Source organism: Patagioenas fasciata, chromosome Z (assembly GCF_037038585.1).
Source record: "Patagioenas fasciata isolate bPatFas1 chromosome Z, bPatFas1.hap1, whole genome shotgun sequence".
Classification (NCBI taxonomy): domain Eukaryota; kingdom Metazoa; phylum Chordata; class Aves; order Columbiformes; family Columbidae; genus Patagioenas; species Patagioenas fasciata.
In genome coordinates, this window is record NC_092560.1 from 31876119 (window position 1) to 31900342 (window position 24224).

The following is a 24224-nucleotide window of genomic DNA, read 5'->3' on the forward strand; positions in this document are numbered from 1 at the left end:
TCTAGCAAATCCTTAGTGAACATGTGTGAACTCATTTTTCAAGGACTTTTTATTGACATTTAGCCAAACTGAAAATTCCACAAACTGCAGAATAACAGTTTCTGTATATAGGGAAAAGTTGTTTTCTAGCCTCTGGGTTTCCAGGCAGCAGAGAACAACAGGAGTACATAGGGAAGTGAGATTATTTAATAGCATGAATGTAAGCCACCTTGTTAACAATGCAGCACTGTGGTGGCATGTGATTTCTAACTCATGTTTTCTTTCTAGCTTCATTGAATTACTTGCAACAAAGACAAAAACCAAACTATAATTTGTTTTATTATATGACTCAGCATTTATTTATGATTATCCTGGTCACTAGCACCTCTTAAAGAAATGGCATCAAAGCTTAAAAAAAAAAAAGGTGATCCCCTAACTTTTCTTTTGGACGCTTCTGAACCATTTCATCGGGGAGAAAGAAAAAAGTAGCCTGCGGATAAAATTTCACTCCAGATGGTTACAGTTTGGCAAAATTATAAGCAACTGAAAAGTCAGACCTATCATGGGATGTCATGCAGACTTGATAATAGGCAAATATTAAAAAGCCATGCATATATGAGGTAAGTGGTAATTTGTTTTCCTACTCTGTTTTGGAGCATCAAAATAGCAACAGTTGAAACAGAATAGATTAATCCTGATTTTAAGAATGCATGTAGAAGTATGGTTACTGCTTTATTTTTAATAGATATTTGGAAAAATGAAGACTGCTTTCATCACAAAGGAGATGTTTAATTTCATAGTATAATATACAGAATATAAAACCACTTCTAATACTAGAGGTATCTTCAAGTATACTGTGGAATTAATGATAAAAAGTTGATGCATTCCAATCAGGGAATCTAGCTGGATTAATGTATACAGAGATGGTGCAAATAGTGTCAAGGATGACCACTTCAGTATTACTTTTCACAGACTTTTGAAACAACTCTACTGATGATATTTTTGTATTCTTTATTTCCATGTAGCTTACTCTGCACCTCCAGCAAAGCTTCCACAAGTGGAAGGAGACAGTAGTTCTCTGTTTAAATACAGAATAATGGTAGAGAACTGCAAGTAGTAGTATGAAATAGGGGTTTTCACACTTTATCATGATGTCGGCAATACACCGTAGTAAGGACAGAACAACCGCTGGCACAGTTAATGATGGCATTCTTTCCACAGCAATGCTGAGCCCACTGCTGTGTAATTTACCTTTTGTGATAAGCAAAGTTTGCAGCCACTGCAACATTGCTTGAATCTCACTTGTAATCTGAAGGAAGATGGCTTAACAGTGTTACCAGTAGTTTCAGTTGTGCAAAAACTATTTATTTGGTTCCCTAACAATGCCAATATCAGGCAGAGAAACAGCATCTTTTGCTGAATGCCACGGCAGGGTCTCTAAGTAAAAGTTTTTCCCTTTTAGGGAACATTCTTCAAGACCTTAAGAGAGCAAGTGCTTGCAATCAGAAATCAGCATGCACTTCTGTATTGCAGTGAGGAACATCATTAGCCTATGAAACTTGTCGCCACAAAGGCTAGTATTAATAAAGTGGATGTATCGCTTTATGAAGTAGCATATACATGAATAACTAATATTAATAAATTCTCTTCTTACAAGATTGTTCACAGGATTTTGTCACAGTGATTGTCATTAAAATTAGGTCATGTATATCATGGGGTGTCAGAGTACCTTTATGTGTTGTCAGGTGTAACTTTATGAAGAGGGCTCATCATACCCTTGTAAGTGAGGGTGATTGTAATACTATTCCACTGGCATTGGACCTTCTTTGTAAATCCATGAAAGAAATTCTACCTACCTTTTCTTTGAACAATTTACTCCTTTCGCTGGTGTGGTTGGCAGCAATATTGTGAATTTTGTCACAGAATGAGTAGGTGTGATGTATCTATATATAATTAAAGACAGTGTGGTAACGTAAGCACAGTGGAGAGAACATAAACACCCTTGATTCTGCTGTTTCTTAGCCTTTAAGTATGCAAATCTGCAGCCTTTTGACAGTTTTAAATATAGTTTGTGTGTCTGTATTATAGACTAAATGAAAGAATCAAAGTGGGAATGTGGGATTTTGTTAAGATAGCCAGAAGGCTTTTCAAGCCCATATTCTTTCAATATTGACACTTTTTTACTTGAGTGGGTTGGAAAACTGGCAAACATAACATATGTTGTATAAATAACTGAGCAGTATATCACCATAGTGCATATATGCACTTCTTTGTCATTCTGTTATCTGCAGTCTTTATAAATTTATTGCTCACTAGCAATGCAGACACAATTATGTCTTCATAAACATACTAACTATGGTGCTTTGCTTGTTTGTTTGTTTGTTTTTCAGGATTTTCTTCGCATGCTCTTGGAAGACATCCCTGAACAGAAAAAGTAAGTGAGAACCAGGCTAGAAAAGTCAAAAAATAAAGTAGAAATCAAATTTAAATATCAGCTGTGCTAGCCAGAAATAGTAGGAATTTTTTTTTTTTAGTATTGTTCAGCTTATTTTTTCAAGAGTGTGTGTGTGTGTGTATCTTTCTCTGAAAATTCTCAGATATATATATACAAAAAATACGAGACTTGCTGTGTTGTTGCTATATCCCATGCTCTCAGCAAACAGTGCCTTTAACTTGCAGCAGTGAGCACCTGTGTTCACTACACGATCTGAAGTGCCAGAAGCAGCTGCCTCCTCAAATTATAATGATCTCTGATTTTGGCACATGGCACCTTCGATTAAGGAGGCCACAGAGCTTTGTTGTGGATCTGGGAAACCAGAGAAGATGGATTTTCCCCAAGCAGTAGTCTGGAACCATCCCCTCTGTGTCACACAGTGTGTCAAATGGGAAAGGATGGAAAACACTGACAGAAATCCAGGCTTAATTGCCTGCCATGTCCTTCAAAATCCTGCTGTATGTGATTGTGACTGGCCAAAGATGATACAGCTGGTCTTTAGCAGAGCTTTGAATCATCCCTGCTTATCTGTTGGTTTGCTCTGTGCTACTACAGACTGTGTTACAAATAAAAATTCTTTTGTAGTGGAGCATTACATATTATAGTTTTTAAAGATAATGTATTCATTTGAAAAATGCAATTTTGGGAAGCATGATTCCAAAAGTCTTCATAAATCTTGGTGAGTAGTTCAGAAAAAAAAGGAGAGAAAATATTAATAGAACTCAAATGTATTGATTTTTTTAGTGAAATTGCTGTTCCTAGGGGTTCAGAGACAGAGAAGCTAGTTATCATTGAGATAATATGTTCTGTGGCATCATAAGTTTAGTCTGGGTGGTGTTACATTTTCCATAGGATAGATGATATTTTGTTTATATCATTGGATATGAGTTTCCAGCTTAATAGAATCATGAATATCAAATGGAATATCTGGGAAAGACAATTATTTAGTGGCATATTATATACTGATTTGTTAATAAAATTTGTTTTCTTTCCTTTGTTTCACTTGTGTTTCTCTGAAGTCCAAGCCCAGTGCAAATTGTTACTTGAGGAAGCATCCAATATTCAGCCTAGAAACATGGCAAAATATTTAAACTTTCAGTGAGACTAATGCAGATGTCTCCATTTACATTGCATAATACTCCAGAATGTATGGACAAAATTTCAGATCTATGGTAATTCATTTTACAGTCAGACATGTAACATATCTGAACTTCGGTACTGCCAAAATTACCTTAGGTGCAGATATCAACAGCAATGCCAAGAATAACAGAACAACTCTGATATACAGGCAGCCTTTATTGCTTATCTGCTGCAAAGATGTTGTTTTTCATTCTTGAATGTATTCTGTTGCTAGTAACAAATACTAGCCCGAGATAAAATCAAAGTGAGGAAAGATAAAAATAAAATATCTTTAGAGATCATCTACTGATGAGTGTTTTTTTGCACGAAGACTCATTGGTAGGAATGAAATGCTTTTCAATATTAGAGCAATGAAATTCTTTGTAACACACAAAACCTTCCAAACTTGTGTAATTCTACCAAGTAGAATTTTAATGTTAAAACTAAATGCTTATTACTTGAAAAATATTAAGCACTCTAATATGCTGACATTTTTAATGGAGGTTGGATTTAATCATTAAAAAAACAAAAAAAGATAATTTAGCAGTAGTAAACAAAGCCAAGTCCTGCCCTCAGCTGTGGCAGCAGAAGCAGACTAGCATAGCTATTATAGGAGCAGAATTTGGCTTATGGGAGACTTTTGTAATGACAACAGGATTAATATTGGCAGAACGCAATCATTAAATAGTGCAGAAATTTTCTGTAATCATTAGTTTTCTGCTATTGGATATAGCAGACCGTATCTAGATTCACACTCTTCCAGTACTTAATTCCTTTAGGTATTTGTTACAGGAGATTTTTTTAGAACCTTCTCAGAGATGAGCAGCTCCAAGATACAGATGTAACTTCTTAAGTGTCAGTGATTGATTTTTGTGGCCTTTTATGCTCAGAGGAGGAGGATTATATGCCTAGTTTATAGGGCTACTTCACTTCCTGCTCTGACTCAATTTTAATGGCATGTTAGCAGTAGGAATCCATTCTCCAAGCCAGGATCCTCCTGTTTCTGGACTGCAGCTGAATACTGACATCAGACAGGCCTAGAAGTCCCTTCTGGTCCATTAGAATTTCCTGATTTACCCTTAGGGCAGATTATTTCTTTGTGTGAAGGGCTAATGGCCTATCATTATCCTCCTCTGTTTTCAAAGCCTTTTAAAATATAACATGCACTCACTATAGCCTTATATTACCTTGACCTTTCTATAGAAAATCTACAGTACATCCCACCTGTAACTGAGGGATCATATTTCTTCCTATGTAATCTGAAACCTCTCTACTTTAAAAAAAAAACTTAAACCAAACAACAACAAATCCCCTCATATGTCTGCCTATCACAGTGCCCTAAAACTGATAAAACCCCCAGTGGCTGTGCTCTCCCCAGGGCTTAAACCCATAGTCTTTGCTGTAAATTGATCCTCTCCACATCTGCCCAACATGTGAGCCCTGCAAACATTATGTTTTTAAGGCCCTGTAACAGAGAGTGAGTTTCACCAGCCTCAGATAAATCAGAGTTTCAGCTGCTTGTGCTCTTCATGACTGCAGGATTTTTTGAGCAAGTCAATTCTGTTCTTTGTGGTTTTCTGGTGTTATTTTTTATTACATTTCATTCCACTCAATAAAATAAGTATGTGTACTAATAAAGCTATGGTTTTAATAATCTATGATATACAAAGGAAGGCTTGTGTTGCAGCTTTGCTATTTCTACAGTTAATAACTCAGGCTTACTAACCACATTCATTAGATGTCTTCATAAATTGTCAATAAAGTACTGAATCACTGTTAAAATAATGCTGTAATTTCAAGTGGCACAGCTATAAAGGTACATGTCTCTTTCATTCATGCTTGCTTTCTTCGTTACTCACATTGTCATGAATGTGGTTATTTTGACTGAGACAAACAGCTGGTAGGCACCTAAATCCCAAAGCAAATAACTGGGAAAGATTTTTTTGCTGTGTTTTTGATTCCTCCTTTTTTTTTTTTTTTTTTTTTTTTCCCCCTCAGTAAGCCAAAATAGATATGCTGGACAAAAAACAAAGGAAATCTTATCTGCAGAATCACTATTCAGTCACTAGTCTTTGTTTGCTCCAACTATGCCTCCATCTTTAGCTGGAATGTCTTACTTTGACAATGATTGACATGTATGAATGTATATATCTAGATGAAGCAAACATGCTTATTGAAGTATTTTCAGTTGGATGTGGCAGACATTTTATTATCTTCCTTTAAAACAAACAAAAAAACGAAACAAAGAGAAAATTTGCACACTTTCATGTACACTGTTTATTTGCTGCAACATCTTATTCTCAAAGTGGTTTTTCCTCCTTGACCGAGGAATTTAGATAAAGTTTGCAGAGTGCCTTCAGGCATTGTGTAATGGTAGCTTGATATATATATAGACATATTTTATAATGCTAGTTTTCAAATTAATGTTAGTATTTTACAGAACTTGCTCTGAGGCATCGAATCTAGCCATCAACAGTATGTATGCCTGTTTGGAGATCATTCCTAGGCTGACTGGTTTATCGTCTTAACAAATAGGCAAAGGATGAGCTAATGGATGTACTAGCATTCTCATTTTACAGTAGGGATCTGTAGTACAAAGCAACTGGAGAACCTGCCCAGCCTTGTAAGAGCTCTGTTGTAGTGGTAATCAATTGAACCCAGATCCCACAGTCCAATACAGTATCTAAACCAGGCGGCTGTTCAGGAAATCACACACACACCAGATTTAAGTCCTTACAGATGCTTAACTGCAACATAAGCAGGTGGTAAGTGCCCTTTCTGAATACGGATGCTTTACTGAACTGCCGCCTCTATAAATATCAGGCTCTGTGACCTTTCTCTAGGACATTTGTTTTGAAATAGCAGTCTGCTTGTGATCTGTTTTTTGGGCTTGATCGTAAGCCCAACAAGTTAGTCGAAACCTGTCCAAGGACTTCACAGTTCTCTTTGATTGACTATCAGCACATTCAGAGTAAATCTTTGCAATAGTCTGCATATTACTAGTATATTCAGAAAAAAAATAGTGAATGCCTGTAAAACACTAAAACAAGGCGGAGAAATAGTAGCATTGTTGTCTCTGCCCTTGAGAAAAATGTCAAAGTTTCAGGAGAGGCTGAGCAACTTACTAGTGGTGTTTCTGCCTCGGTTAATGTGGTGTCAGAATAGTGCAATTCCCCTCAGTGTCGTAAGCCTACTTCAAAGCCAGTGTTTTGAAATGAGCTGTTGTTGGCTTTGGAAGAAATAGAGAGTGTATTATACAAATGCACTACATAATAAATGTAGTGTTATTATTTTGCATAGATTTTTTTTTTTTCTTCCTGAAGAAATGTCACACTTTCAATTAAGCTTAGTGTTGGGGGGGGTTGGGGGATGAGGACAAAAAGGACAAACTGGCATTGTGAAGCTGTGTTTTTTTTATCCCTAGGTAAGACAAATTAAATGCACAAATAAGGGTATTTTTCTCTAGCTGTTAGCTTTGTTTCAGCATTGGAACACTAAGTTGTATTGGGTTTGATTCATACAATAATAAATAAAAAATTATTATTCCGATTGTACTGCTTGAGACAGAATAAATGGTACAATACCTTTGACTATATAAAAGTTAAGTGTCCAGTTTTAAGCTAGTCCTTTATGTGCTCTCTGTAGTAACTAGACAGAAATAAGAAAAAACATAATCTATCCTGAGGAAGGTGAACTGACTGACTGTTTGGAGATACTTCTCTTTCTCTCCATTCACTGTGAAAGAGACTCTGCTAACTAACTTAGACAAGACATCAATTTTTAGAACACTGTAGTAAGGTAAAGGTAATTACAGCCTGAAGGATCTGGCAGTCAAATGCTCTAAATTTAATAACAAGGTACTATAAAAGATGCCCAAATCTGGATATTTGGTAATTCATTTGAATGTCAAAGACTACCCCATTGCATATATGTTCAATTATATGTAGGAAATCAATTTACATAGGTATCAGACATCTAGAATGGAAATTTCATGAAAATTCAGAATCCTGACCATGTAGAAATGCTTCTGCCTGATGGCTGCAATTATTTGAACAACATGATCAGAGGATTTTTTTTTTTTCTGTGACAGTCTATAGTCTCCTAAAGATACAAGATATATTTTTACATTTCATATTTAGTGATTGGTAAGATGTCTTTGTCTCTATGAGAATTATTCTCTCTTCTGGGACTTCTTAGGTCATCTCAGGCAGGCTGGTACACCATCTCTTACTTGTTAAGATACTGTTGAAGTAAAGTTTGGACCTAAATTGCATGAACTATCAAAATTATCAAATTACAAGCAGTGAATAGACTAGTGCTGTTTCCACATTACACCTCCTTGGCCTACACCTTAAGATATGAGTGACCAAAAAATAAAGAAAACCACTAATAGAAAATGAAAGCATATATAAATGGCTTTGTTTTCATTGTAATCAGAATGTTCTTTTCCTTTAATCTGCAGCTTCCTCTGATGTTCAGTATGATGCTGTAGCCCGTGTATGCAAGCATATCTTAAGTAGCTTAATGACAAAAGGCAGCATTTGTAAGGCAAGACTTATGTTTAAGGCACTTGGTGTCTAGTTTTTGCCTTTGTTACAAAATTCCTGTGTATGTTGGACAAGCTTATTAAGACTAGATGGCTTATTTTTTGCATACACTGTTGAACAACCACTCAATGAGAAGCCAACTGACTCTCTATTTTGATCAGATTCTCCCAGCTCTAATTCACATTGGCAGAATTTTATTCTGTTGTGTAGACCTGCTCATTTTAATGGACCTCCTTCAGAATAGTGTTTGGTGTGAATAGGGATGACACATCTCCCAACAAAATGGTGTACAGTGGATGTTATTGCTGTTAATTCTACCTCAAAAAATGCTAACACATAGTTCTGCTTGGAGACAGAGGGTAAATTTTTCATCTTGGATTCAATAAGGATAATAATATCTAACCCAGTATATAAGCCATGTCTGAAAAAGTGTTGTTGTTACATGTGTTAATCCCAATAATTTGAATCTTTGGTTGTTCCAAATAATACTAGCCAAGTTAAAAAATGTGACTATGATCAGTAAACACATAGAAATTTTTACTCTGTGAATATGTACCAGGGTCATCCGCTAACTTGGATTCATCCACTAAGCTTGACTGCTTTTGAGATTCTCTAAGTTCTCTAAGCCTTAGGTTTCCCATTTGCATGTCAGGCATAACAGTGATTGCTCTTCCTCCCATTGGCATATAGTGGAAGTTAGTATTTAAAGATGTTTAAAAATCATTCAGTAAAAATGAGTGATGTATTCATTTTAAATACTTATTAGTCACTGATACAGTCCATAAATAAACATCCGTTAGGGTCACACCAGAGCACAGCTTTGTCAAGGGTTAGGGGAAAAAAAAAGAGGCTTATTTGTCATGTAATTCAAATAAAATTTGTATTGGGTTCCTTCTCTTCCTGCTTCAGAGCTTCTAAATGGCTGTTGTTTTCATGAATGTGGTGTTGGTTAATGGTCTACATTACACTAGAAGTATTAGAATGAGTCTTACCATGCACAAGACCATGAACATCTATTCTGCTTCTTCAGAATATTCACTTTCACTGAGAGCTTACTGAAGTTCCTTTTTCAGTACTGGCACACTGGATGGACCGTGTGATTATTTTTTTTCTCTTAAAGAGAAAGTTCACTCAACAAGAAGTACAGCTCCTGTTCATACTTCACATGCTTCATAAATGCAGTTTACCATCTTACATTTTTTCTGTCAATCTTGATAACCATTGTCTTTATCATGTGAGTTTTAAGCATACAAAAGCTGATCTGGTTTTAGTTTGCTTATATCACCTCTGGTAGTATTATTAAGTACAATAACAAGAATGTAGTACCACTGCAATACAACCAATGCTTGGAATTCAGGGTTCTCCTCAGCTTCTAAAGGGTTAATTGTCATGTGGAAAAAATTGTATTTTTGTGTCTGTCTTCCAATTATTTTTTTTTGTCTTTCCTTTTTAAGATCGGGTTTAACTGTGGAAAGTATTGTCCAGAACTGGCTTGACACTTCTGGAATACCAAAGGTAAATACAAAATACCAGTTAACAGTTCTTTCTGGAGTCTTGCATTTCTCATTACATTATATGCTTTTTAAATCTTTACCTGAACTTACGACAGGTATGATTTTAAATGAACAGTTTTGACAATGACCATTGTCTCAACAAACCTGCCAAATGGCAAACCTTACAAAACTTATCCTCTTGCTTAATACTGTAGTTACATGGAAGTATGCTTTACAGTATAATGGTGGACTCTGCTACATGTCAGGAGCATTGTTCACAGTTTTCAGTAGATTAATTACTCGACAGTCATATTGACAGCAGTAACTAAATGTTAAATTATTTGCACTTTGATATTTTGTGAATATTGTGACATGCTGAAGAATCTGCTGCATGGGTAATATACTTCATTGGTGTTCCAGGTCTGTTGCAGTTGAGACTGAGCATTATTTTCTGCTTTTAATACTGAAAGATTTTAATATTAAGGTTTTAAGTCCTGTGAACTGAAAATGCTTAGTTGTGTCTATGCTACGTGAAGGCTCTGATTATTCATTTTGGTCCGAAACTGCTATTACCTGAAGAAAGATACCTCTGCATAAATATTCCTAAAAACAAGTTTTATTCAAAGTATGTTTTTACTATATACTTGGGAATCAACTTCTAACTGTTTTCCCCTAAGATGGCATCCTCTAGGTTGCTTGGGACTTATCTTTCCTAGTGCTTGCATTTGTTTTGACTTCACATTAGCATTAAAACAAACAAACAAAACCAACAAACGTTAAAGAGTTAGAATGGTAAGTCCTGGTTCGGATGTGCAGAAGTGAAGGTACTCAGGCAGCAAGACTGAGGCTCTGAGGAGTAAGCATGTTTGCAGGTAGAATTGTCAAAATAGCTGGAGAGCTCAAAACAATAAGCAATGGCCACTGAACCTGCATGGTACCCAAACAGTGGCTGAGCTCTTCGCTTGGCAGTGTGCGTGTCCGCTGATCTCTGTATGGGCTAGAAGGCTCTTTGGGAAGTTTTGCCATGAGATCAAAATGTTCAAAGGCTGATATTTGAATATGCTGTAACATCAAGGTGAAGGGTTTATTGTTTGTTTGCTTGTTGGTTTTTGGTTTGTTTGATTTGTTTTTGGTTTTTTTTTTTTTTTCCCCCTGTAAAATTATTGCAGATAAAATGAGCTTTAATTGGAAGGGAGGAAAGAAAGGGACAATAAAGTATCATCATGCATCTTGATGTTCAGTCATTTCTTGAAAAAAGACCGTGATTTTAATGCTTTGTTTTGATCAAGGTTTTCTTTCTGACACAAAATTCAATAGATTGTAGAACAGCTGCTTAAAGTGCAGGGGAGGAGCTGATGTGGCACAGCTGTAGCTGTAAGACACTGAACTGGCTGTGTGAAATGAGAGAGTTTTCTGGCATTTTACATACATGTATGTCTTTGAGACTGTGCCTTATTAGTATCCCACAATCAACTCTAAAATCACAAATAAGGAAGAGAGGAGCAGACTAGAGAATTGAAAATTATTTTAATTAATGGGAAAACTGAACTCTGTTTTCCTGAGTGTGTAATGTAAGTTGTTCAGAATAAATAGTGAGCAGTTTCATTATACCCTGCAAGTATCTATTGGTTTTTTAAGCAAAACAGATAGCAAAAATATCTCCACATCCAGCAGACTGGATGTAAATAATTGTAAATTTTCTTTAAAGACCACGGAGATTTCCCTGACAGTTTGGCTGCTTTGTAAAAACAATTTCAACAGGAATGGTGCTGATCTAGTATTGTTTCTTCTGAGAACCAGGATACTGACCTCTTCGCTCTGTCTCTCTCTTCCCTCAGTAACCTTTGTTGCCTTCAGCAGTACTCAGTCTCTTGTGGAACTAGTTTCCACTTTATTGAAGGAACTGGATGTATTGTCATTCAGTGAATAGGAAACTCTGTTTCATTCATTTGTTAAATCATTTGGGGAGCCCTTATTAATGAAATCAAGACTGCAGAGGTTGCTTATTAGCTCTTGATGTGTTAGTATCTGTAATTGAAATATGACTGTATTTACTGACTACAGAACTACAAATATACTTGTGTCCTGTACAAGAACTGATATTGAAACCCCCTTAAAAAGTATTATATTACCTTTATTTCAACAAACTATTAACTTGGCTAACACGATGAATCTGTGTGAAAAAGGCACACAGACTACCTTCCTGCATGCAGGTGAACTACTTGCATTATATACAGCAGCCCAGGAACACCACCGAACGGATTTATTCTCTCTCACATGGGTTGCCAGGCGAGTGGAGTAGCATGTGTGAAGAGGAAGGTTTCCATCAGCTCCCTTGGCTGAGGTTTTGTGGCTGAGCCAGCCACTCTGGCAGCATGAGCAGCGCAAGGTACAGAGCATCCACTGCAGCTGAATACCAAGCAATTGGAAAGCTGCTGCTCACCACCCTTGATTTACTGACTGCACTATGGAGTCCCTTAGCATAACAGTCAGTCACTCTTAATCCTGTCCCTCTCAGAGGGACAAAAGGCATTTCTTAGTGGCTTAGTAGATGCCTATGAGGAATAACTTTATTGCGATTTTAACCATTTTAAATTTACAAGTACCATCTAAGGCCTCACTGCATTTGGAAAGTTCCTTACTGAAGAGACTGTCCTCCGTAATGAGATTGGGAAACAGGCATTATGCTGGCCATTCTGAAAATCAAGTCAAAACATGGTTCTTTGTATCTTTCTCATATGAGTATTTTTATATTTTGTAGTGGCTGTGGTTATTTCCATGGCATCTTTCACTTCTATATTTCAGTAAGTTTTGCTCAGGAAATTCACATCATCAACTATAAATAAAATTCATCACTTGTGGTTCATTTGCAGCATTAGCTACCTAAGTGCTTTTAAGAATTTTCTTCCATGGTTATATCCAAATGTATCACCTGTACACAACTGGTACTCCCTAACAGTGTCTAGCTTAAGTACACTTGAAGGGTACTTGTGCAGAAGATGGATGAGGGTAAATACTTTCCACTCCCCAGACTGCTGAAAAAATGTTAGGTACAATCTTCCTTCCAGTGGAGGAATTAGCATTTTGTGTTCTTTACAGTCATATGGCATGGCATCTGTCTTACTGAAGATCCTGTACTCCTTTACCTGTGATTTGTTACATTTGCTACCTCAAATCCTGTCTCAAGCTCTGTCCAGGGAACCACATATATATACCCCTTTGTGCTTGTAACTATTGAAACTTTAATATTTGTCAATCTATGTTATCATTTCATTCTTAGAAAAATCATTTGATCTTTTCTAAATATTGTGCCAGTTTCCTGGATCATGTATATACCACCAGTAATCAAGAATAACTTAACCTAAGGGAGATATACTGATAAATAAACAAAAAATTTGGCCTCTTGCCATGAAAAAAATAATCCTGCATGCCAAGTTACACTTCCAAATTTGGTATTTTCTAAAGCATTGAAGGTTAATTTTATAAAGAAGGGTGTGTGGTAATGCTTGGCCAGTTCTGTCTTACATGGAAGAGTGCCACAGCACAGTGGTTTTTTTCAGGCTTGCTGTGCAGGAAAGGTTTTCTCACACATAAAACAATCAGGAACATAAGAGATGAAAAGCAGGCATTTCTGTAATACAAGCTTTCATGAAGATTTTTTTTCTGGGAACACATCGTGGTGGAGTTACAGAAGGTGAAGCATATTACTTTGTTGAAAATAGCTTTTATCAAGTCAAGCAACCTTCAGCATGTACTTCTGTCTTAGAGGTGACTCACCAGGGGATTATAGCAACTTTTCATCATGTGCAAGTAGCAATGACTTAACACCACTAACTTTAGTCAATGAGTTAAGCTGGCAAGGAGTAGAATCAGAAGAACAAAACAGCATTTAAAGCTGGAAAACACCTATGAAATCCCTTAAGTCCACTTCATCCCTGCTGCTGCTTTGTCCTCTTAAGTACAGTTTCTATTGTCTTTCAGTCTATGTAATGTTTAATTAAAGACTGAAAGACCGTATGCTTCTTGAGAAAGATTTTGTCAGTTCTTCACAGACTTGTCTTTGTGTTGTATTGCCCACTTATTCCTATCTGAAGTTCTTATTCTACCCTAGATAACTGATGTTTTAAAAATATGCTTAAAATCTTTCCCCATTCTGAACTCTGTTGTATACTGTTTAATTGAGAAGTAGACCAGTAAACATTAGGTAGTCTCTGCATCTCAAACTCCTACACATATTTTTTAGACTCCTTCCAGTTTCTCCACCTTTTTTCTTTCTTCCTCTGAAACAGCATTGTTTCATAACATACTATTATTTACTTGCTCTCTTGAATGTTCACTGGGTGTGCATTTCATTTGGTACCTTGAGTGATGGAAACAATCTTCTTCAGATTCATTTTTGAGTGGAAAAAAAAGAGTAGTTGGCCTGCTCCTTGATGATTTTTAGTTTCCAACAGATCCTCAGTGTAATCTACAAGTCTTATGTGATCACATAGCTGCAAGCAGTAAGATAAACACACTGAATATCCCCTCAAAATTATGAAAAAATTGCTAGAGGTGATAGCACTGCTGTATTCTTCTCCTAGTCCATTTTGCTACTTTATCCTCCCATGAAAGCTTAATTCTTCTCCACTGTTCTACCTTAAACAGTATTTCTTGATGGAAGTAGGTACTGTCAACAGGTATTTCAGAGTATGTAGAGCTTATGGTGTGTATTGTGAGAATACTACTCCATGCTTTCTAATTCTGGATGATCATTGGAATACAGCCTCCTGTTACAATACTAAGAATTTTACCATATAAAAGGAATTCATATTCTTCCCCTTTGCACTGCTCTTTGTTACTGTGGTAAAGCATTAGTTTAAAAGTTACATCTGCCAATGTTATTTGTAAATCATTTTTATTTCTGGAAAAAACAGAGTCAAAAGGAATCTTCCAGTAATGAATAGTCATTTATTCATAGTATTTCTACTTTTATTTGTATATGACTGGCTCTTGGATTGTCCTACTTGAAGAAGAAATGGATTGGAAAGGAAACTCATAGCAAAATTATTAAAAAGTTTGAACTTAAATAGAATTTGTAAAGTGTTCTAAATCAATGCAAGTAACATTTCTGTGATTTCATACATTTTAGGAAGATGTTACAGCAGCTCAACTACTTAATATGATTTCTGATAAGGCAATCTGTCGTTAAGAAGGTTCCTGGCTTTTCCTCAGTTACAACCTTTATAGATTTCTTGACAAAATTACTAAGACAAAAATACAGATGAAGGGATAGCTCTATAAGAGAATGCATCGCATGGTAGCAGTTATGGTCAATTACTAACAAACCAACCACTTTTTTTTTTTTTTAAAGTGCTCTTATTAAATTTCTAAATTGTCTTTAGCAGTTGTTCACCCAAGTTTTACAGGTGTACTAGAAAATTTTTTAACAGAAAGAATCAAACTTATTGGATCATAGGTTGGTTTTGTTGACATTTGATATTTGTCATTGCTAGTCATGCCTTATCTTGTAATTTTTCTGTCAGGTCATACATAATAACTGCATATTGATGAGTGACAACATTGAGAAAGCAAATAAGTGAAATCCTTATTGTTTCTTGAGATACAGTAGATTTTAAGGCACTGGCAGTGAGAATTACCTATTAAATAGGAAAAATCTCATTCAAGGTTGTAATTTGGGGAAAACAATTGCGAAGGGGCTATGAAGAGGTAGAATTTTCTTATTTAATAAAACGTAACAAGTTGGTATTAAGTATTATTCACAAGAATAACACACAGCTACTTAAATACTGAAGTATGTTGGGTTTTTTTTTAATCTGAACATGGAGACGTGTGTGTGTTTTAACATTAATGCAGAGGATACAACTGCTGATAGTTGAATTCTAGTGAGTTGATACTTGAAAAAGAATCTGAAGAAAGCATAACTGCTGCTTTAAGATAAGTACTTATTATTGCATGTGGAAAGCACACTTTGAAGAATAGGTCCTTTACCTCAAGAAATGTGGTATTGTTTTGATATCAGCAAACTTGCAGATTGGAAGATTAAAAGATCTTTCCAGGGTCCTTAAAAATTTAAATGAGCATAGGTCAACAATATAAATTGATTAGTGGATTTGCTAACATGCACAGTAAGAAAAAAGGTTTTGAATATGAATTTTTAGTGCTGTGTTTTTCTGAAATTAGCAGTTGTACTGCCAACATTGCATTCCATTTTCTGAGAGGATGGAATTCTCAAAAATATAAAAATGTAATCAAGCAACATGTATAGTGCTGTAGTGTGCATAAATGTCAGATGAATCATGAAGAGAAACAAATCAAGACAGATTGCACAGACAGACTTTCTCTCTATGTCATCAACTCTTTGGAGGATGTTTTAGATTAAGACTATCCGTATGAAAGTCTTTCTAGACAGGCTAAAGTATGTGGAGAATGTGATATTACCCGGGCAACTATAGACCGGTCAGCCTCACCTCTGTCCCTGGGAAAGTAATGGAACAGCTTATCCTTGGTGTCATCTCAAGGCATATCAGGGATAAGAGGGTCATTAGGGGCAGTCAGCATGGCTTTACCAAGGGTAAGTCATGCTTGACCAACCTCATAGCCTTTTATGAGAATGTAACAAGGTGGATGGATGATGGCAGAGCGGTGGATGTGGTCTACCTTGACTTCAGTAAAGCTTTTGACACAGTCCCTCACAGCATCCTCACAGCTAAATTGAGGAGGTGTGGTCTAGACAATAGAGTAGTGAGGTGGGTTGCAAACTGGCTTAAAGAGAGAAGCCAGAGAGTGGTGGTCAATGGTGCGGAGTCCAGTTGGAGGCCAGTATCTAGTGGAGTGCCTCAGGGGTCAGTACTGGGGCCAATATTATTCAACATATTCATTAACGACTTGGACGAGGGAATTGAGTGTACTATCAGCAAGTTTGCTGATGACACTGAGCTGGGAGGAGTGGCTGACACGCCAGAAGGCTGTGCTGCCATCCAGCGGGACGTGGACAGGCTGGAGAGTTGGGCAGGGAATAACCTGATGAAATTTAACAAGGGAAAGTGTAGAGTCCTGCATCTGGGCAGGAACAACCCCAGGTTCCAGTATAGGTTGGGAAATTACGTATTAGAGAGCAGTGCAGGGAAAAGGGACCTGCGGGTCCTGGTGGACAACAGGATGACCATGAGCCAGCACTGTGCCCTTGTGGCCAGGAAGGCCAATGGCATCCTCGGGTGTATTACAAGGGGGGTGGTCAGTAGATAGAGAGAGGTCCTCCTTCCCCTCTACTCTGCCCTGGTGAGACCCCATCTAGAATATTGTGTCCAGTTCTGGGCCCCTCAGTTCAAGAAGGACAGGGAACTGCTGGAGAGGGTCCAGCGTAGGGCAACAAAGATGCTGAAGGGAGTGGAGCATCTCCCTTATGAGTAAAGGCTGAGGGAGCTGGGTCTCTTTAGTTTGGAGAAAAGGAGACTGAGGGGTGGCCTCATTAATGTTTATAAATATGTAAAGGGTGAGTGTCACGAGGATGGAGCCAGGCTCTTCTCGGTGGCAAACAATGATAGGACAAGGGGTAATGGGATCAAGCTGGAACACAGGAAGTTCCACTTAAATTTGAGAAAAAACTTCTTCTCAGTGAGGGTGACAGAGCACTGGAACAGGCTGCCCAGGGAGGTTGTGGAGTCTCCTTCCCTGGAGACATTAAAAACCCGCCTGGACACCTTCCTGTGTAGCCTCATCTGGGTGTTCCTGCTCCGGCAGGGGGATTGGACTAGATGATCTTTTGAGGTCCCTTCCAATCCCAAACATACTGTGATACTGTGATATTTTGTTTGGGGCAAACTAGATCAAATAAATTGTAAGGTCTGTTACTATTTAAATAGATCCTGTGTTGATGTAAAGAATGTTATTGTCATAAAATGGCCTTCTAATTTATTTATAATAGCTATTCCTAGAAATTGTACTTAAGATACTGCTAAATAAGATGGAACAGTGGTATCTTCTTGTTTGTTGAATAGTTCAAAAATTCAAGAGAATTGCTTATATAAAATGATACATCATTAGATGTCAGTAAGGACCCAAATATATTTCAGAGCTCTTCGAGTTCAGGCATGGCTTAGAGTATTATAGTTTTAGAAGGTTTGGGAAAAGTTTCTTCTGCATTGCTGATTTTAGAAGAAAAACACAGACAGCCAAGATCAGAATAGCATTGTTATTAATTCTTACGTGATCACATTCTAAAATTGGAAACAATTCTGCCTTAGTTTTGGCAGTCACATAATGCTGAGTAATTTGGTGTCTGGGTTCAATATATATATTAATTTTTAAATACTATATTTGAAAGTATTTGCCATAACATTTCAGTACCTCTGTTCAAATTTCTAAAAGTGAAGTTTAAACCAGAGTTTTAGGAGTCTTAATTTAGCCATTAATATAATAATTCAAAAAAAAAAAGCTTTTGAGATTCTCAGCTTGGACTTGAGTCTGCATTAAGGCTGAGGAGGATACTTCACTGAATTCAGTTTTATGATCCACTAAAATGTTGGGTTCCTTCTCCAGTCAAAAGCTAGATTTTCACAAACGTCTTTCTGTTTTTCTTCAGGCTGCCTTTCAGTATTGTATATGTCCAGCTCAGATATACAGTAGTAGTAGTAGTATAGTAAATTTGTGCGAGTAATAGCTTGTTCAAGAAGCTGAAGTGCATTTGAAACAAATGTTTTAGAAGAAATGTTCAATTTCTGTTCAATTTCTGAAATAATTGTGGACTGGATTCCACTCATTTGTTCATTAGAAGCTCTTTTAAGTTTAATAAATCTCAAGCAGTTGTTCTGGTTCCCCTTTCTATTAATTGCATTGCTGAACACAAAAGCTGTGTTATGTGCAGAATGACTGAGCTTATCCCTAGTAGAAAGAAGTTATGTTTGGCATTTAAGGAACAATAGCAGTTTGCTGCCTGGCTGATCAATGCTGGATCAAGTTCACATTCCCAAGCTCCCACTCTCCCACCTACATGTGCAGAGGGTGGAAACATAGAAGAGAGAGGGAGGACAGGTCCTCTTTTACACAAAAAATGTTGAACTGAGACTTGCCTAATAAGGACACAGCTGGCCTTGCACAGCATTAAACGTTGATTTTAATCCATTGCTTGTAAAAACATCCCAAGCAAAGCACAGAAGTTAGCAACCACTGCTTGTCACATCAGTTGTGTAGGACTGTCCAGTATCCATGTTCAGGCATGGTTTTCTTTGTTTTTCTCTGTAATTAAAAAACAAGCAAAAAAAAAAAAAAAAGACCCAACAACACAGGGCTTTCACACTCCTGTGCAGTTTGGCCAGCCAGTAACTATCCACTGCCTACCAAGATCTTTGTGTTGGATGGAGCCAAAGTGAATTTTACAAAGGATTCTCTTATGTCAAAGAAACTTGAGCCATAGTTGTTGTCCTCTGGTTTCAAAATGTCTAGATTCAATTTACTTTTAAATTGACAGAATGCAGAGCCAACCTGAATCTGAGGTCTTGCTTCCATACATCATTGTATTGAAAAATGTCATATCTTGTATATTCACGGAAAGGGTTGTCAAGCATTGGAAAAGGCTGCCCAGGGAAGTGGTGGAGTCACCATCCCTGGAGCTGTTTAAAAGATGTGTAGATGCTGTGCTTAGCAACATGTTTCAGTGCTGGACTTGGTGGTGTTAGGTTTATGGTTGGATATGATGATCTTAAAGGTCTTTTCCACCCTAAACGATTCTATGATTATCTTTTAAATATTATCTTGCTACTTGTAGAGGAAGGTGCTATAATTTGCAGTCTGGAGTGCGTTGGAAGTTTGTAGCACATGGGAATACTTCTCAAGCATAAAGGCTTAAATATAAAAACAATAATCTACTTTTGCAGTTGCTCCAGAGAGACACCTGTATAGTAGTGAGAGCACCTGGCAAAATCAAGAGAAAAACAAAAAGGCATTTTAGCATACTCTAAAAAAATTATTATAATATAGATAAATTATTCCAATATGACACATACTTTACATATCACTATATGTTATGTACTCTTATTCAGTAATAAGCATATTATTTAGAGAACCTGTGGTCACGTGGTCAGAGATACTTTCTCAGATTATCAATCTGATCTTGAACTAAATAGGTGGCTACAGTGATTTATCTTTACCCAGAAACTTTTTCCACAAGGCAGGGTTGCTAATGTGGATATGAAGGATGTATTTGCATTACCCCTTCGAAAAAAATATTCCTGCCACAGTGTTTGAAAGTCATGTTGCAGTGTACTGAAAGTATATACTCAAAGTTATTGTTTCAACAGGTTTTTGTCTCTTGGAGGTAGAGATCTTTTCAGGAAGGACAAGTTTGAGTTGAACATAATGTCTCTGTAGGGGTGTTACATTGAAGAATATCAGACATATAATAGCACGCTGATCTGAAAAGAGCATGTATACATCACCACAGAGGCTCTTGAAGGAATCAGAATATTTGGATTTATGGTATCAATATAAATTACCATATTTCCTAAAATACAGATCATGTCAGAACAATGTGATTTTCCGTTTCAGTGACTAAAGCTGTCCTTGTGAAAACTGCACAAAACAAGTTGGAGGACTTGGTGCTCTTACAGGAGCACATTCTGGGCTGAATTTCTTTACTATCTTTATCCACAGCAGTGAATGGCATCAGCCTTAAAAAGTAGGCAGTATCATTCTAGTACCTTAGAATGAAGTTAGAGAGGAGTGCATTTATTTTTTTATGTGACAAGGAAAAGTGTAGAGGGGTACAAAATTGCAATTTGTAGACTGGTGAAGTTATCTGCACCTTTTAGGAGAAAACAAGACATGATGGTAAAATCTTTAGACTTTTCTGTGTGCTTGCTGGTGTCCACATAGTTCTGAATATATAAATGCAAGCCTATGTATACGATGTAAAATTCCGTAATTTAGAGGAAAATAAAATCTCAAGGCATGACAGGCTGGAAAATGACTCAACCACATTAATTATCAATTTCCTCTGCTTTGCAGAAGCTCTTTTGAAACTAATTTACTGTAAATATTTCCATTCCTCCATTTTCAGTTTTTTCTTTTTGCCTTCCAGTATCTGAGGACTGCTGGCAAACCAACAAAATGGGCACTAAATCAGTGTTCACATTAGATAAAACAACCTTCTTAGCTTATCAATATTGAATGTTTTAGCATGAGAGTAGCACAGACTGGCTGAAGTTACAGGCAAGCTGTGCAAAGTGCATGATTATAATTTTTCATTGAGTAGTGAAATAACAATAGTAGCCATCACAGTTTGAACAATTTTAAACTAGTTTCTGTTTCAATTTAAAATTAAACAGTTTTCTGTTGCACAAATATCCTGCATATAGGCTATATATGCAATCCTGAAAGTTCATTGTATGTTGGACTGACTTGGAGAATAGCTGGTGTAAATCATTGCCTAAGTTATTTACCAGGGTATTGGACCTCCTCTATTTCAGAATTCAGTTATGTTTAATCCTTCTGCTGCTAGAACGAAGGATCCTGGCATGCTTTGACATGCATAAACGCTTGCTTGGAACCTTAGTGGTGTTTGCAACCTAAGTGTTACATAGGACAGCTCCACTAGCAGTTTCCGAAAGTCTTCCCAAGTAAAGAAGGACATAGAAGATGGACTAATCTCTTAATTTTCTGTTGTGAGGGGATTCAAGTATGACAATCAGTGTCATGTGGACAGCAAACAGGGCTGTTGACGGAGCGTGATGCAGTCATTCTCCCTTTAAGTTGGGTGTGCCATCACCCTTTTATGTGGTGTAAGGAAGCTCCACCTTTTGGAGTATGGAAGAATGCAGTAGGAGACCAAATGTTGTTAAAAATATTTTTTCTCCCTTTCTTCCCTTTCCGTCCTCCCCTCCTCTTTTCCACTTCCCTGTCTCTTTGCTATGCTCTCTCTCTCCCACTCCCAGTTTTCCCAGCAAAATTTCCTAATCTGGTCCGGAGCTCCATCTTACTGAAGCACCAATAAGCAGAGTTAACAGCTGAACACACAGCTGGTGTGCTGTGACCACAGCTTGTTAGGCCCAACCTGCTGTTCTTCCTTTCCTCTGCAGGCTGCCTGCGTGGCCATGCTGGCTCTTACCTTACGCTGCAGTGCAATCATCTCACACTATACAAGTGTTCAAGTTGCGGCGTCCACAGCAGCAAAGCACTAGGGAACCCCAGGTGTTGGCTCCATGAGGTATATTACTATTACAAAAAGTCGGTAACGATTCCTGTGGAGTTTCCTTCACTGCTGTGCAGCTGCTAACAGGAAAACAGGAGCTACCTCTGAGTTTTAACACACAGCGTGTTGGTGTGCTCAGGGATTTTCATCCCAAATCAGCCTCAGGGTCTGCAGATAAATGTCTCATGTAATTTTTTTTCCCCTAGTTTTCTCCAAACATCTGACAGGAGAGGAAGTATAATTCTTTAAAGGATTTAAAGTATAAATCTTCCATTGTTTCTATGACCCAGTCTTTCCCATAACTTCTGTGGGAATGCACAATCTAATCTGTTAACTGATCCAAGGAAATATTGTTTAGGTAGTTGCATTAATTTGTGTTTGCCATTAACATAATTTTTTGTTCATATTCTTGTTCGTTCTCTTTGAACTACGCTCTGTTGTTCTTTCTTCATTCAAATGCACACAGTTCAAGAGTCAATCTCCAGGAGCTTTCAGAATTACCATTTAGTAGAAAATCCATTGTGGCTTTAGAGAACAAAAATACATTGTTGATACAGGTTTTAAAGTATACCTGTTGTGAGTGTGAAATAAACATCTATAGTAAGATTTTCTACTGTGATATCTCTATTTAAAAGTTTTTATTTGTGTAATGCTTCATAGTGAATTTGCTTCTATTTAAAGCATTGAGTTTGATCTTGGCTTTGATCTAAAGCGTTTGATCTTGAAAGAAGGCAGTAAAACAAAAAGGGTAGGAGAGAGGTTTTCTTTTTTCAAGTGATAAAGTTAAAGCGGTACTGTCAAGATTTAGTGTCCACTAATTGTACCTACCTTTGTCTACTTAAATGTGTTTGCAAAGTCCATCTAATTCTATATATGGGAAGGTTTGCTCAAAGACATGCTTTAATGAGTCTTATTGTTTTACAAGAGCACAGATTTTCTTTTGAAGTTTTCGGGGAATTGTCATATGTAGTGCAGAGTATAAAATGTTTTAAAATTACTGAAAATACCTTACTAGCATTATTTTAACTCTACCAGGTGTGATGCAGTCTGTACTTTATTGTCCCTCATTTTAATGGTAAAGAGAGAGCACGTAATAAAATCTTAGCGTAAGAATTTCTAGTAGTCAGATTCTGCATGGCTGATGTTACTTGAGTCTCTCCCATCATGGTGGATGGAGTCTGAATATACTTTTCCAGGGATGCAGAAACATCTGTTGAAGTCCCATTCCTAAATTTAATCACCTGCTTGCAGTCTCTTGTTGAGGCATCAGTAAAACGAATAAAAAGCTGTTTTGGTTCTTGTTTTAAAGATGCATTTCAGACCCTTCAAGGTAATTTAGTAATTGGATTCTCTAGAGGTCAAGCAAGTATTGGAAATCTTGAAGTACTTAAGGGGGATGATACTTTCTCTCTTGAACTGACCCCATGAGGCTGTTCTCTGTAAAGGCCTGTAACAGAGGGCCTTTATAGGAGGGTTCATAGGAAAGCATCTTTCACAGTGAGACTCGAGGGGAGAGCGCCTCTCTAAAAATTAGGCAGTAAACCCGTGACGAGCGCGCACGCAGAGGTTGGGAAGGGCCGGCCCTTCGGTCAAGGGGAGCCGGGCCCCGCTCCGCTCCTCCGGGGCGCGCAGAGCCGCTCCCGCGGGCAGGGGCCCGACGGGCACCGCGGGCGGTGCTGCAAGCGGCTCTCCGGCCGGGGGAGGCGCGGAAAGCCCGGCGGGGCCGCCCCGGCGCCGGCCGGCCCTTACGTCTTTAAGGCAGGCTCCTCCTCTCCGCGGGGCTCTCGGGGGGCCGGAGCACGGAGGCGGGGGACCCCGCGGAGGTGTTTCATTTCCTACCGAGAGCTGCGGTGTACCGCCACCGAGCCCGGGGACGGCGGGACGGGATGGGACGGGGCGGGAGCGGCTCCGGGTGGCGCTGTGGCCGGGCCGGGGGGCGGCGGGGGCGGCGGAGCGGGCTCAGCGGAGAGCAGCGGGGATTGTCCGCGGACGAGCCCGCCTCAACGTGCGCTTTCTCCCCCGTGTAGCCTTTGCTGGAGGAGGGTGAGACTTGGGAGGAGTGTCAGCTCGTCCAGCAAGTGCGCGGCGAGGTGAGGGGAAAACCTTTCGTTGGTGCTACGTTGTCCCCCGCTTCTTTCCCTTGAATATCTCTTTCTTGAGCCTTCCACCTGATACCCTTTCCCAACCCCGCCACGCTTTCACTTTAAAAAAGTAATCGCTCTTGTATTAGGAGTAAAAATATTTATATGGGGTAAACAACCCGAGTATTATTACTGTATTAAATAATAACGACCTCCCCATCTAAATTTGGCATTGGTAGTCTGGAACAATATTCGAGTGGGTGGATGGAAATAGATTTCTTACTTGAAATAGAAAGTGTAAGGGATAAAGTGCAGATATTTTTC

The 24224-nt window shown here is 38.0% G+C and overlaps 1 protein-coding gene across 16 annotated transcripts in view; it reads left to right on the top strand.

Moving 5' to 3' along the window:
• Nucleotides 1-24224, top strand: part of AOPEP (aminopeptidase O (putative)) — a 189705-nt gene that overhangs the window by 86659 nt on the left and 78822 nt on the right. For 14 of the 16 annotated variants that reach the window (XR_011736625.1, XR_011736627.1, XR_011736626.1 and 11 more), the window contains 3 exons: nucleotides 2370-2413; nucleotides 9594-9654; nucleotides 23847-23909. Coding sequence is in view for 11 of the 16 variants with exons in the window: in XM_071802515.1 (XP_071658616.1) it covers nucleotides 2370-2413; nucleotides 9594-9654; nucleotides 23847-23909 (168 nt within the window). In the remaining 5 variants the exon portion in view is untranslated. The remainder of the gene's footprint in view (nucleotides 1-2369; nucleotides 2414-9593; nucleotides 9655-23846; nucleotides 23910-24224) is intronic. The other 2 variants (XM_071802519.1, XM_071802520.1) reach the window with 1 other exon arrangement.